This window comes from Vulpes vulpes, chromosome 9 (genome assembly GCF_048418805.1).
Source record: "Vulpes vulpes isolate BD-2025 chromosome 9, VulVul3, whole genome shotgun sequence".
NCBI lineage: Eukaryota > Metazoa > Chordata > Mammalia > Carnivora > Canidae > Vulpes > Vulpes vulpes.
The window spans coordinates 32126957-32141585 of record NC_132788.1 but is presented as its reverse complement, the minus strand read 5'-3'; the positions used below and the strand labels follow the sequence as shown (position 1 = coordinate 32141585).

At 42.5% G+C, this 14629-nt stretch overlaps 1 protein-coding gene across 1 annotated transcript in view; it reads right to left on the bottom strand.

Moving 5' to 3' along the window:
- LOC140594006 (uncharacterized) overlaps nucleotides 1–14629 on the bottom strand; it is a 158565-nt gene that overhangs the window by 70458 nt on the left and 73478 nt on the right. The window contains exons 20-25 of the mRNA XM_072722107.1: nucleotides 14081–14109; nucleotides 13917–13989; nucleotides 12105–12173; nucleotides 8998–9086; nucleotides 6795–7895; nucleotides 524–4233 (exon numbers count right to left, since the gene is read on the bottom strand). Of these exons, the coding sequence (XP_072578208.1) occupies nucleotides 524–4233; nucleotides 6795–7895; nucleotides 8998–9086; nucleotides 12105–12173; nucleotides 13917–13989; nucleotides 14081–14109 (5071 nt within the window). The remainder of the gene's footprint in view (nucleotides 1–523; nucleotides 4234–6794; nucleotides 7896–8997; nucleotides 9087–12104; nucleotides 12174–13916; nucleotides 13990–14080; nucleotides 14110–14629) is intronic.

Here is a 14629-nt window from a genome sequence, read left to right as displayed (position 1 = left end):
ACTGCTACATCACCCTTCAGAAAGGATTTGTCAATTTTCTTTCTCTCTCTCTCTCTTTTAAAGATTTTTATTTATTTATTTATTTATTTATTTATTTATTTATTCATGAGAGACACAGAGTGAGGCAGAGACATGGGCAGATGGAGAAGCAGGCTCCTCATGGGAAGCCTGATGCAGGACTCGATCCCACGACCCCGAGATCACAACCTGAGCCAAAGGCAGATGTTCAACCACTAAGCCACTCAGGTGCAACGGATTTGACAATTTTCACCTAAAAACAGTGTATAAGAATGACTTCTTCCTCACATTTGCTAACCTACATTTTTTTAAATTAAATATTTATCACTATGCCTGCAAAAAAAGTTGATACCATACCGGTCTTTGCCTTTTTCTGTTTAGCACCCTGGGTGGATATCTCTACTAAAAATATAAAATGTGTTAATCATGAACATTAGCTCCAAATAGAATTTGTTTTATAGAAAAATAATAATTATCTACTGTTTAAATATTGCTATCAGCTTACCTATCAGAATCTTCATTCTGCGTAGTAGGAAACAGCTGGTTATCAGTTTTTCCACTCTTTCTTTGTTGAATTAGTCCAGCAGCAGGAGCAGCAGCAGGAGGAGCAGGAGGAGCAGCCGGAGGAGCAGCAGGAGCAGCAGCAGCAGCAAGAGCAGCAGGAGCAGCAGGAGGAGAAGCAGCAGCAGCAAGAGCAGCAGGAGCAGCAGGAGGAGAAGCAGGAGGAGAAGCAGCAGCAGCAGGAGCAATAGCAGGAGCAGCAGGAGCAGAAGCAGGAGCAGCAGGAGCAGGAGCACGAGGAGCAGCAGGAGCAGCAGCAGCAGCAGCAGGAGGAGGAGCAGGAGGAGCAGCAGGAGGAGCAGCAGGAGGAGAAGCAGCAGCAGGAGCAGTAGCAGGAGCAGCAGCAGGAGGAGCAGGAGCAGTAGCAGGAGCAGCAGGAGCAGGAGCAGCAGGAGCACGAGCAGCAGGAGCACGAGCAGCAGCAGGAGCAACAGCACGAGGAGCAGCAGGAGCAGCAGGAGGAGCAGGAGCACGAGCAGCAGCACGAGGAGCAGCAGCACGAGCAGCAGTAGCAGCAGCAGCACGAGCAGCAGCAGCAGCAGCACGAGCAGCAGCAACAGCAGCAGCAGCACGAGAAACAGCAGGAGGAGCCGCAGGAGGAGCCGCAGGAGGAGCAGCAGGAGCAGCAGGAGCACCAGCAGGAGGAGCAGCAGGAGCAGCACGAGGAGCAGCAACAGCAGCAGGAACAGCAGGAGCAGGAGGAGCAGCAACAGCAGCAGGAACAGCAGGAGCAGGAGGAGCAGGAACAACAGCAAGAGGAGCAGCAGCAGCAGGATCAGCAGGAGGAGCAGCAGGAGCAGCAGGAGCACGAGCAGCAGGAGCACGAGCAGCAGCACGAGGAGCAGCAGCAGCAGCACGAGGAACAGCAGGAGGAGCAGCAGGAGGAGCAGCAGGAGCAGGAGCAGCAGCAAGAGGAGCAGCAGCAAGAGGAGCAGCAGCAGCAGGAGGAGTAGCAGCAGGAGCAGCAGCAGGAGCAGCAGCAAGAGGAGCAGCAACAGCAGCAGGAACAACAGGAGCAGGAGGAGCAGCAGCAGCAGCACGAGGAATAGCAGGAGGAGCTGCAGGAGGAGCAGCAGGAGCAGGAGCAGCAGCAAGAGGAGCAGCAGCAGCAAGAGGAGCAGCAGCAGCAGGAGGAGTAGCAGCAGGAGCAGCAGCAAGAGGAGCAGCAACAGCAGCAGGAACAACAGGAGCAGGAGGAGCAGCAGCAGCAGCAATATCAGCAGGAGGAGCAGCAGGAGCAGCAGCAGCACGAGGAACAGCAGCAGGAGCAGCAGGAGCACAAGCAGCAGCACGAGGAGGAGCAGCAGCACGAGGAACAGCAGCAGGAGCAGTAGGAGGAGCAGCAGGAGCAGGAGCAGGAGCAGCAGCAAGAGGAGCAGCAGCAGCAGGAGGAGTAGCAGGAGAAGCACGAGGAGAAGCACGAGGAGCAGCACGAGGAGCAGCAGGAGCAGGAGCAGCAGCAAGAGGAGCAGCAGGAGCAGCAGCAGGAGAAGGAGCAGGAGCAGCAGGAGAAGGAGCAGGAGAAGCACGAGGAAAAGCACGAGGAGCAGCAGGAGCAGGAGCAGCAGCAGGAGGAGCAGCAGGAGCAGGAGCAGGAGCAGCAGCAAGAGGAGCAGGAGCAGCAGCAGCAGCAGGAGAAGGAGCAGGAGCAGCAGCAGGAGAAGGAGCAGGAGCAGCAGGAGCAGGAGCAGCAGGAGCAGCAGGAGCAGGAGCAGGAGCAGCAGGAGCAGCACGAGGAGCAGCAGGAGCAGGAGCAGCAGCAGCCGGAGGAGCAGCAGCAGCAGCGTGAGCAGCAGCAGGAGCAGCAGGAGAAGCACAAGGAGCAGCAGCAGCATGAGGAGCAGCATGAGGAGCAGCAGGAGCAGCAGGAGCAGCAGCAGGAGCAGGAGCAGCAGGAGGAGCAACAGCAGCAGCACGAGAAGCAGTAGGAGCAGCAGCACGAGGAGCAGCAGGAGCAGCAGCAACAGGAGCAGCAGGAGGAGCAGCACGAGGAGCAGCAGGAGCAGTACGAGGAGCAGCAGGAACAGCACGAGGAGCAATAGCAGCATGAGGAGCAGCAGCAGAAGGAGCAGCAGGAGCATGACGAGCAGCAGCAGCAGCAGCAGGAGAAGCACGAGGAGCAGCAGCAGCATGAGGAGCAGCAGGAGCAGCAGCAGGAGCAGGAGCAGCAGGAGGAGCAACAGCAGCAGCACGAGAAGCAGTAGGAGCAGCAGCACGAGGAGCAGCAGGAGCAGCAGCAACAGGAGCAGCAGGAGGAGCAGTGGCAGCACGAGGAGCAGCACGAGGAGCAGCAGGAGCAGCACGAGGAGCAGCAGCAGGAGGAGCAGCAGCAGCACGAGGAGCAGGAGCAGCAGCAGCAGCATGAGGAGCAGCAGCAGCAGCACGAGGAGCAGCAGCAGGAGGAGCAGCAGGAGCAGCACAAGGAGCAGCAGCAGCGCTAGGAGCAGCAGGAGCAGGAGCAGTAGCAGGAGGAGGAGCAGCAGCAGGAGCAGGAGCAGCAGCAGGAGGAGCAGTAGGAGCAGCAGCAAGAGCAGCAGCAGAAGGAGCAGCAGCTGGAGCAGCAGGAGCAGCAGCAGCAGCTCGAGGAGCAGCAGGAGGAGCAACAGGAGCAGGAGCAGCAGCAGCAGGAGCAGCACGAGGAGCAGGAGCAGCACGAGGAGCAGAAGGAGGAGCAGCAGGAGCAGCAGGCGGAGCAGCAGCAGCACGAGGAGCAGCCGCAGGAGCAGCACGAGGAGCAGCAGCAGCACGAGGAGCAGCAGGAGCAGCAGCAGCAGGAGAAGCAGCAGCAGCGGCATGAGGAGCAGGAGGAGGAGCAGCAGGAGCAGCAGGAGCAGCACGAGGAGCAGCAGGAACAGCACGAGGAGCAGCAGCAGCAAGAGGGGCAGCAGGAGCAGGAGCAGCAGGAGCAGCAGCAGGACGAGCAGCAGGAGCAGCAGGAACAGCAGGAGTAGTAGCAGGAGCAGAACGAGCAGCAGGAGCAGCAGGAACAGCAGCAGGAGTAGTAGCAGGAGCAGGAGAAGCAGCAGGAGCAGGAGGAGCAGCAGGAGCAACAGGAGAAGCAGCAGCAGCAGGAGCAGCAGGAGCAGCAGCAGGAGGAGCAGCACGAGGAGCAGCACGAGGAGCAGCAGCAGCACGAGGAGCAGCAGGAGCAGCAGCAGCAGGAGAAGCAGCAGCAGCGGCATGAGGAGCAGGAGGAGGAGCAGCAGGAGCAGCAGGAGCAGCACGAGGAGCAGCAGGAACAGCACGAGGAGCAGCAGCAGCAAGAGGAGCAGCAGGAGCAGGAGCAGCAGGAGCAGCAGCAGGACGAGCAGCAGGAGCAGCAGGAACAGCAGGAGTAGTAGCAGGAGCAGAACGAGCAGCAGGAGCAGCAGGAACAGCAGCAGGAGTAGTAGCAGGAGCAGGAGGAGCAGCAGGAGCAGGAGGAGCAGCAGGAGCAACAGGAGAAGCAGCAGCAGCAGGAGCAGCAGGAGCAGCAGCAGGAGGAGCAGCAGGAGGAGCAGCAGGAGCAACAGGAGGAGGAGCAGCAGGAGCAACAGGAGGAGAAGCAGCAGGAGCAGCAGCAGGAGCAGGAGCAGCAGCAGGAACAGCAGCAGCATATATCTTTTCTGCTCCTTCCATCTTACTACTCTTGTGCTTCTTCCTTTCTTTTCCACTCTTGAATGGAAATTTGATACTGAGAATAACTCTTACATCTTTATTCATTAAAAAGAACTTTTTCATTAATTGTATCATTTGACTCTTAGTTTATCATAATTTTAATCAATAAAACTATCTTGCGCTTAACTTTATCACTGCATGTAATTGCAATTTTTGGAAATTCTGCTTCATTTCTGTTTGAATAGAACAACATAATCTTCCAGAATTTCAAAAAGGACTTTAATTTTGTGTTCATATCTACACTTTGCCACCTAACATTCCCAACTTCACCCCATCTGACCAGCAGATCCAAAGAAATAAAGAGACACAAAAATCTGTCCTCTTCTGTCTTTACCATCTGGATTTTGCTTACACAGACAGATTTAAAGGATGTGACATTGTGATGCACCAGGAACAAATAGGAAGCTTTCCATTTCTGCACTGAGCTATTCTCTCCCCAACTGCCTTTTATAATTCTTTTTTCATTTGGATCCCAGGGCTATCAAAAAAAGTCACAGTGTTCATTAAAATATGGGACCAAAGTTCACCAAGGCATAAAAGGAGCAGAGCAAAACTGATATTAGTGTAGAATTTGGGGAAATGAGTAATGCTCCCCAAATTTCACATTCCATAACCATAAAATTTTATAGCTAGAGGGTATAAAAGTAATTATCAACTTTAATCCCATTTTCTATTGATAATGGGAATAAAACCAAAAAAGGTTACATGATTTGTCCAAAAGTTCCTAAAGTGGCATTACCTAGCATCAAAAGAGATGATACAATTCCTTAATGCTGAATCAAATAAATGACCCAACAAGTTTATTATTTATCAGCTATGCTAAAAGTGTGACTTTGGCACAGTAATTTAATACCTTAATTGGGGATGCGGCGCTTAGCTAATTTTTATTTTAAAGGAGGATATCTCTATATTTTGTTTATTTTTTACCTCAAACATCAGTTTTCTCCCTTAGAGTCAAATACTGAAGGTTTGCTGAAAATCTATGCTACCTACATGATAAAAGTCGTATGTGTCAAAATATATCATACTTTATTAAACATAATGTAACGGTTTGACTCAACAGAAACACCTGAGAATGGTGATTAAACAAACACATGTGTATACACACACACACACACGTGGGCACCTGGGTGGCTCAGTCAGCTAAGCATCTGCCTTTGGCTCAGGTCATGATCCCCGGGTTCTGGGATCAAGACCCACGGGTCAGGCTTCCTGCTCCACCAGGAGCGTGCTTCTCCCTTGCCCTCCTACAGCTGCTCCCCGGTTTGTGTTTTCTCTCTCTCTCTCTCTCTCTCCTCTGTCTCTCTGTGTATGTCAAATAAAATCTTAATTTTTTTTTTTTTAATGTGGAGGAGATGCCTGAGTGGCACAGTTAGTTGGGCCTCCAGCTCTTGATTGCAGTTCAGTTCATGATCTCATGGTCATGGGCTCGAGCCCCACCTCAGGCTCCACGCTCACTGGGGAGTTTGCTTCTCTCCCTTTCTCTCTCTCCCTCTACCCTTCACCCTGCTCACACCCTATAAATCAATCAATCAATCAACCAATCCTAAAAGAAAAAAGGAGTCTGTTTTTAAAAACATGGGAGAAAAAAACTGGTGATGATGCAAATATTTGTTATTAAAAATATCTCAAAGTGGTCGTGTTGGAATTTGAAGTTCCAAGAGTTTGAGGAAAGCAGAGAAGACTACACATACTGAAGCAATAAACAGAAGCAATAAATAGATTGAAATATAGATGAAATATCTGTTTATATCCCTTCCCTTAGTTATTGCTTCATTTCCATTTTATGTATTTATTTATTTTAAAGATTTTATTTATTCATCAGGGACACACACAGAGAGAAGCAGAGACACAGGCAGAGGGAGAAGCAGGCTCCATGCAGGGAACCTGATGTGGGACTTAATTAATCCCAGATCCCGGGATCATACCCTGAGCCAAAGGCAGACGCTCAACAGGTGAGCCACCCAGGCATCCCAACTTCTTTTCCATTTTATTGTTTGGAAGTGCAACTTATATTTAAGCCAAGAGATAAAAACCCTAGATATCATGATATATTTTTTAAAGATCTATGTATTTTAGAGAACAAGACTGATAGCATGAGAGAGGCACAGCGGGAGACAGAAACTCAAGCAGACTCCATGCTGAGCAGAGCCCGACTTGGGGCTCCTCTTCACAACCCTGACAACACAACCCAAGCCAGAAACAAGACTAGGACTCTCAACTGGCCGTGCCCCGCTGGCACCCCAAGATAATCGCATTTTTAAAGCAATTTTCTCTACGGTTATTCTGTTTCATGAGGTCACAGGGCGCATAGCGAAAAGAGCTTCCCAGTTCACACGCCACTTGGGAAACTGAAAGAAACTTAAGGAACACAAATCATATGTTTTCCTGCATTCCTATCATTTAGATTGCAGAAATAATCTATTTCCGAACACAATTATATATTGAGACAACCCCATTTTATACACGAGCTTTCTTCATAAGTGGAAAATCAAAATGGCTCAGATAATTGACAAAGACAAAAAACAAAAGAGCAGCAGCAAAGTGAATCTCTCTACCTGTTTTTGAAGTTCAACTTTCTCTTTTTCCGAAGCCAGGAGTTCTACTTGTAACATGCCTTTCTCATTCTTAAACCTTTGCAGATTTTGCTTATCTTGCTGTAATTCTTCTTTCTGATGTACTTCTGATGTTCTGAAAGGACATGGTGAAGAACTCACAATTTCTAATGCAGGTTCCGTACTTTTATAGTTATTAGTACTGTCATTATCTGCATATAATGGCTTCTGGAAAGAGTCTCGTGTTGGTTTTGTTTTCTTGTAAGTGTTTGTAATAGCAGAAGTATCATGCCTTTTCTTCTGAATCATTTGTTTCACCACATTGGAGTGGGCAAGCTGCAAATCAGAAAGGCTTTCTGGGTCACTATACGGAGGGATATATCCAGTGTCTAATTTACTATTAGTGGCATTTTGGTTCAAACTTTTGGCCATCTGCAGGTCAAACTCTTGGTCTTCTTTCACTTCAAATGTAACAAGTGGGTTCCTTACTTTTTTGTCTTCTGTATCGTTATCAAGACTCTCATTTTTGTTAAAAACATGCTCACCTGGTTTCTTATCATCTTCATGGAAAGAAAGCTTAGAAGATGACTGGCAAGCATAGTCTGGAGACCCAGAGTATGAATGAGAGAGAACAGCATTTTCGAGACTAGGCTCTTTTTGTTCAGGAAAGGCCTGAGGTACTACAGAGACAGACACTCCAAATTCATCTTTTTCCTCACCATCAAGTGTAACTTTTGTCAATTTCGGAGGTATTTCCTTTGACTCTGCTTCTTTAGAATTACCATGTAGTGGCTCTACCTTAGGATGAGCAATAATTTGGTACTTTTCACAAGTTTTACCAATCTCCTGAGTTAACTCTCTGCTCATGAGCTTTACATTATTTTTCCAATCTAATTTGCCTTGTTTCATCCGTATCTCCTCATGCTTCTTGTGTGCACGAAGATGTTCTGAATGTACAGATCTATCATCCTGTCTATCACATTCCATATGCATTTCTGGTTCTCGAGCCGTATCTTGCAGTTGCACAAGTGGAATGGTAATTTGCTTGGTTTGGCTTTCAGATGCCTTTTCAGCCAGGATACATGTTTGTGAAATAACTTTATCCTTAGGTAATCAAATGCGGACAAAGAAAAATTAGAAAATAATTAAAATTTAGTTATTAGCTGCTCCTAAGACACTGATTATAACTAAGAAGTGAGGACAGAAGAAAAGCATAAATCCATTCACTTATATTTTGTCAGGTTTCTCTTCACTAAACAATTCAATACACTTACATCTACCGAAAAATGAATCAGATGATTTTTAATGTTACAAACTTAAAAACATTTTATCCCCTTGGATCTTAAACAGTGAGCTCCTACGATGCATTTCAGGAGTTTTTACAATTTAAAACCTAGATAATAGGCAAACTACATTTTTGGGGGGCAAATATCAATTAACATCAATCAAAGAAAAACAAATTCCTATATTTTAATTTAAATTATATACTATGATAGTGTTAGACATTGCTATAGATTATCTGCTTGTATCCAGCTCTAATATATTGTAACGTCCACTGAGAGTGGATAAGAAAAATATTAATAATATGGATTTCCTGTGCTGAAATGAAATAACTGAAAGAGTTATTGTTTATAATCCAATTACAAAGCTCCCATCCTGGAAGGTGCGTTTCGACAACAGGCGATCGTACTGATTTCATGACCCCATTCTCTGAAGTCAACTACACAGAGATCACAAAGCAGAATAAATCTTTAATCTTGGCATTTGTAACTGGAAATAGAGAACTAGGCACTTTGAACCACTGAGAATAATCACTCCTTGTACATCAGTCTAAGTCAGTAGTCATCATTGTTATACTGCTCATAATTTCAACTGCTTATACATGACTCAGTATTTGATGCTACCTTCTTTATCATGTAAAGAAGTTACAAAAAATGGAAGAAGCAAAGAATATTTAGAATTATTTTTGCCTCAAAAGAAATTTTTTTTTTTGCCTAAATTCCAAGGATGAAGTTTAGCTAAACTTAGTTACTAAAAATTACAACATTTTGAGTTTTGTAACTCGTAAAATTTTATAAAAACTAAATATTATACTCTATTGACTTCAATATAGCCACTCAAAGATAATTTCACTTGAACCATGTAATATTAGAAAAGCAGGGAAAACAATACAAAATCAGAAATTTAAATTTAAAATTTTACATACCTGGGGGTGGTTATTTTCACTTTCATCAGGCCTTTCTTGCTCTTGCTCTTGCTCTGATGCCACTTCTAAGTCTGGTTCTGACGACAAATCTATATATATAGTTAAAATGGACTACTCAGAATGGTTAGATAAAAGCTATTACCTCTATAAAAATAGAAAATATCATTTATCACTTAAGAGTTTAAATTCATCTTTAGCTGAATATTCAAGAAATACTTTTAATTATCTAAAATTTCAACAAACCATTTGAGAAATACTAAACGTCACCAGGCTAAAGGCACACAAACATCTCCAAGATTCATTCACAAATTCATCGACTTAATATCCATGAACAAAACAATAAGAAACAAAAGTTTAAAATACAGTAGAAACATATAAAATCACAAGAGATTATTCTCTACTTTGTAACAGTACCTCTTAAACAACACCCTAAGCTTCAACCATAACGTTATTCATCATTTCCAAAATTATTAGTACTTTTCATGTCTTTATCAGTGCATATCCTCCCTATGGGTGTATGTCCCCGAGGAGTAAACGTTTCTGAAAGTATTTTCCTCTACTACTTGACAAATTTCCTTGCATCCTTTAGGACTCAGACTGCTGTGTAAAGTCATCCTTGATTATAGCTATCCTTTCCTAGATAAAGATGTATCTCTTTCTTTGGGGTTACCTTAATACCTTACAGGTTTTCTAGTGTACCTTCACCACCTGAACTGTAAACTACTTCATTATGTATCTAGTTCTTTTGCTCCTACACTGTAGGGGACAATCTTGACAATGGGGGGGGGGGAAGGAGAAGGGAGGAGCAGAGGGAGAGAGAAAATCTTGAGCGGGCTCCACCCCCAGTCCTGAGCCCGACCTGGGGCTCCATCTCACAAGTCTGAGATATGACCTGAACTGAAATCAAGAGCTGGGCACTCAAGCGAATGAACCTCCCAGGCATCCCTGTAGGGGACAATCTCTTACATTTTATGTTACTTAGTACTTATTGTACTAATAAGTACATATGTTTTTATGTTACTTAGTACTTACTTACTGAGTTCCCACTAAGTGATAGATAGGGGACCGGGTTTAAAGAAGTATGTGGATATAAGGTGTCAGGAATAGCTTTCCTAGACATAATGCCTAAACTGAGCCTGCAACAGTGACGTCAGACAGATTCAAAGGGATTAGAGGGCAGAAAATGGGGAGAACATGCAAGGCTGTAGTAAGACAAGGGAGAGAAGCACACAACAGGGTAAATATTTGTCTAAAATAGAGGGATCAAAGAGGAAGACATCACTAGCAGTTCAGGATACCAGAGATAAGGGCAGACGGTATAAAGGGCTAAAGATGAAGACTTAGGCAGAAGTCAAGAAGTCAAGTCAAGATTATGAAAGCTTTGTATGTAATTTTAAGATGCCTGGACATAAATATGTTTTCAACAGTGGTTCACGGTCGTATATGTATTTGAGACAGATCACTCTAAATACTGTGGGGAGGGATGAGTGTGAGGGGCACTGTGATCAAAGATAGGAGATGAATTAGAAGGTAGTAATGCAAAACAAAGATGATACACACCTGAACTGACAGAATGGTTCCAGAAATATTCAGAATATAAAATTATCAGGGCTCAGTACAGAATAATTATGTACTAAGTGAATCAACAACAATCCTGGCATCAAGGGAAAAGAGATATAATGTACATGAACTGTTTTATGTTGCTTGCATGTACTTTGTAATTTTTTTGTTTCACATTTTCCTGTGGTACAGGAGCCTACAGGTGTTTTCTTTTTAAAGTCCTGCTCTTGGATCTACCAAGCTCATGAAGAAGTAACAGCAAACAAGTCACTTGTATAGATCAATAAATTTGGATTTACAGTCTATACTCACGACTCCTGGAGATAACTGAAAATCTTTAGAAAATGAGTTAATTCTCATTAAAGAAGAAGAAAAGAAAATAACATAAAACTACAGGAGTGAAAAAATATTACACGATATGTTAGTACACACGTGATCATATGACTGATAAAGGACACTGGATTAACTGATACATTAAGTAGAACACACGTTAGATGTGGTTAATCAACTGAAAATCTTAGTAGAATTAGAACTGACTTTCCATATATTATTTTTAAATGATATTCGATACTTCTAAAACCAAGATTCCTTGGGAACTCTTGACTCATTTAAAATAATAAAACAGCACCTGGGTTGTTCAGCCAGTTAAGTATCCAACTCTTGATTTCAGTCGGGTCATGATCTCAGAGTTGTGAGACTGAGTCCCGCATTGGGCTCCATGCTGAGTGTGGAGCCTGCTTGGGATTCTCTTTCTCCTTCTGCCCATCCCTCCCTCCTTACTTTCTGACACTCTCTAAAAAAGTAAAATAAAAATAATCAAACAAGGAGATGGACTATGCCTACGTAGCTGAGAAGAGGATACTATGTGGTAAATTCTCAATGATTGCCATTACTGCTGGGAAAGTCAACTCCAAAATAAAGTCATAGAGAATATAGGAAATATTTTAATACTCTGTTTGGGAAGGTGCTTTTTTTCTGTTACAGTAAATATAGTATGACCAATACTTATGAATTTAGAGCTATAAAAATAAAGCTAAGAAACTATGTTGTGAGTTAACAATCTTTACATCTCTACATAGTTTTCCCAACTGGTCCCCAAATTCTAAATCTAATCCTGCTACCCACTCTCAAGTGAATGATGAATACGAGCCTAAAAGAAATTATTTTCTCCTAATTCTCTTTCTTTATTTATATGTGGCTTTGGTTAGAGGAAGAATGCAAAAATGTCTTGCTAAAAGATGCTCTGTTTGGTGGTAGGTTGTATGAAAGGAGTAACCACAAATTTTACCACAAAATTATTTTTGAAAAATCAGAACTATGGTGAAATCATAAGGACACTGAACTCTGATTCTTTTTTTTTTCTCTCTCTCTCTCTCTGTTTTCTGGTAGCAGTGATTCACACAGGCCATGGAGCGTAGAATTCTCTAACTGAAACACAGCTCCAATATTAATATTTTCTTTATCTATTAAGGTCGTCTGTCCAAATTCTGTGGATGCTGACTCATTTTTGATCATTGGTTGTGATACAAATGGGCATTTATTATTACCTTTCAAATCCCCAGTTCTTTGACAAGTCTCATTACCGAGGGACAAACTAGAATCCCAATCAGAAGAATCTGAAAACCAAGTTTCCTTTATTAGAATGTAAACAATACAAATTTAACGAATTTGTACAAATTCTTTTGTTAGAGAAACAGCCACAAGTCCTGCTCTTCTCCCAGACACACTACTTACTACTCATTCGTAGCTAATTATATTTTACATGTCCTATACTTGGCATTCACACAGATGTATTTAACTCTCATTTTCTCTTTTTCATTCTCTAGTATTATATAGTTTAATTCACTCACCAAGCTCTATTACATATTCTATACTCCATAAAAGCTCTGTTCATTGATAATTACGAGTCTTCAAGGTCTGAATGTTTTTAGTAACAAAACTGATGTCTAATCATTTATTTTATGTTTAAATATGCATTTTGTGTTCTAAAGACGTGAGGTTTTAAAAACTTGTACTGAATGGTACTACTTTAATAATAATGAGATGGGTCTTTCCTCAATGCACCGACATCCTCAGAATTTAATTTTTGGACAAATATCATATTTATATGAGAAATGAAAGACTTGGGTAATATAATCCTTTCCGTGTAAAAACAAAGTAAGTCTCAGTCCACACTGAGATCCAAAAACTACAGCGCCATGAAACAGAAAATGAATATATAACAAAACTATTGTCCCTTTATAAACAAGATTGCTCTGATTTAAACCTCTTAAGTCAAGGGAAAGAAAAAAGCAAGAAATGCAGAAATGGAACTTTAATGCCCATTTCATCACAAGGGCCCCTTTATCATTTTGTATCCATGAACCCTGTACATGGTTTAAATCAGTTCTCCCCATGTCATCTGAGAATCCTCAGAGTCCCAAGATCCATCGATTCACAAAATCCAAGAGGTGAAAACTATCTTCACAACCGTACTAAATGTTATTTGACATTTTCACTCTCATTCTCTTATTAAGTGTACAATAAAGTTTTCTAAAGATAAAATGTGTGATAGCATCACAACTCACATGATTAGTGGATCACAGCTCTAATGGCTAGCAACATGAGATTGTATATCCTTGTGGTTTTTTTAATACATCTTTGTGTTTTAAATGTTTGTTTTAATTTCTAAGATTGTAAATATCAACAGATATAACCCACTTAAGCAGACGTCCTTTGGAATTCTCAATAATTTTTAAATAGTAGAAAAGGACCCTAGGCCGAAAAGGTTCAGAATTACTTTTGTAAAAGATTGTGTCTACCAAATATTAAGATACAACTAATTCTTTCCCAGATTTATTATCATCAAAGTCACCATACACACACACACACAATCAGAACAAGTGTTTGGCTTAAAATGATCACTATAACAATACAAAGATGAAATGAAGTTAAAACACAACTGACATGTTAGCAAGGGAAGCTTTACTCTAGGTAAAAGTCAGAATTCAGGTAAGTATGGTGAACACCGGAAAAATCTTAGAGTCTAATAATTAACTTCTGGGAATCCCTTAGAAGTAAAGGAATTCCAAACCGGGAACATTAGGATTTCAAAACTTAACAGTAGAAACTTGAACTAAAGCTTACATTTTTAAGATCTCTTTTTCTTATGCTTGTACATATCTTTTGTTCAAACATGGATGTCAGCAATGAAATAAATCTACCTTATTTATGTCAAATCCTTCGATTAAATTTGTCTCACATACACACACACACACACACACACACACACAAAGAAGAATTTGGTATAATAAGACGATGGGCATTTCAATATTTTAGTGTACATCTTTCCACAGGTATATTTGTACCGTAAAATTTACCTGATATGGATGTTTGCTTATCACTCGTTGCTACTCCTTCAGCAGGAACAGAATCTTTCACTTTAGTGGTCGACTGGATGGGTATTGAAACAATATGATTAAGACCATGTACATTTCATACAATCTGTAGCAAAAAATTCAAAATAAAAATACAAAAGCTTTACCTCCCAGTGAAGATCTTTTCCAGGAGAATCTAAAACACAAAAGGGACATGTAGTTAATTATACATAAATATGAAAGCCAACTATACATTCATGCAGGTAGGATTAAGCTGAATCCTCATGCTTGGCTTTGAAAGTGATTACATTAGGTTTTGGTCTTGATTCTCCAAACAGGAAGGTGGATTAAGACAGCGACAAGACAGAAATAGGAACCCATTATAAATACTAGGAAAAAATAGAAATACATGTTCAACATTAACATGCAGTTAGGATTCCAAAAGTAAGATGATGTTTCAAATGAAATAACTAAAACAGAAATCATTAAATGTTGCACATATACCAACGTGAACATGCTGACTGATGGGGGAGAAAAGCAATCTTTAATCAGGGGAACAAATGATGACTCTGAGAGGATAAATGTGAAAGCTGATGGTAGAATGCAACAGCACATCCTGATTGCAGTACAGCAGAATCATCGATACCATTCTACTACAAGTATTTGCCATGGTCTTCAATTTGTCCCGTAATTTAGGCAGTACGCAGTTATGATGA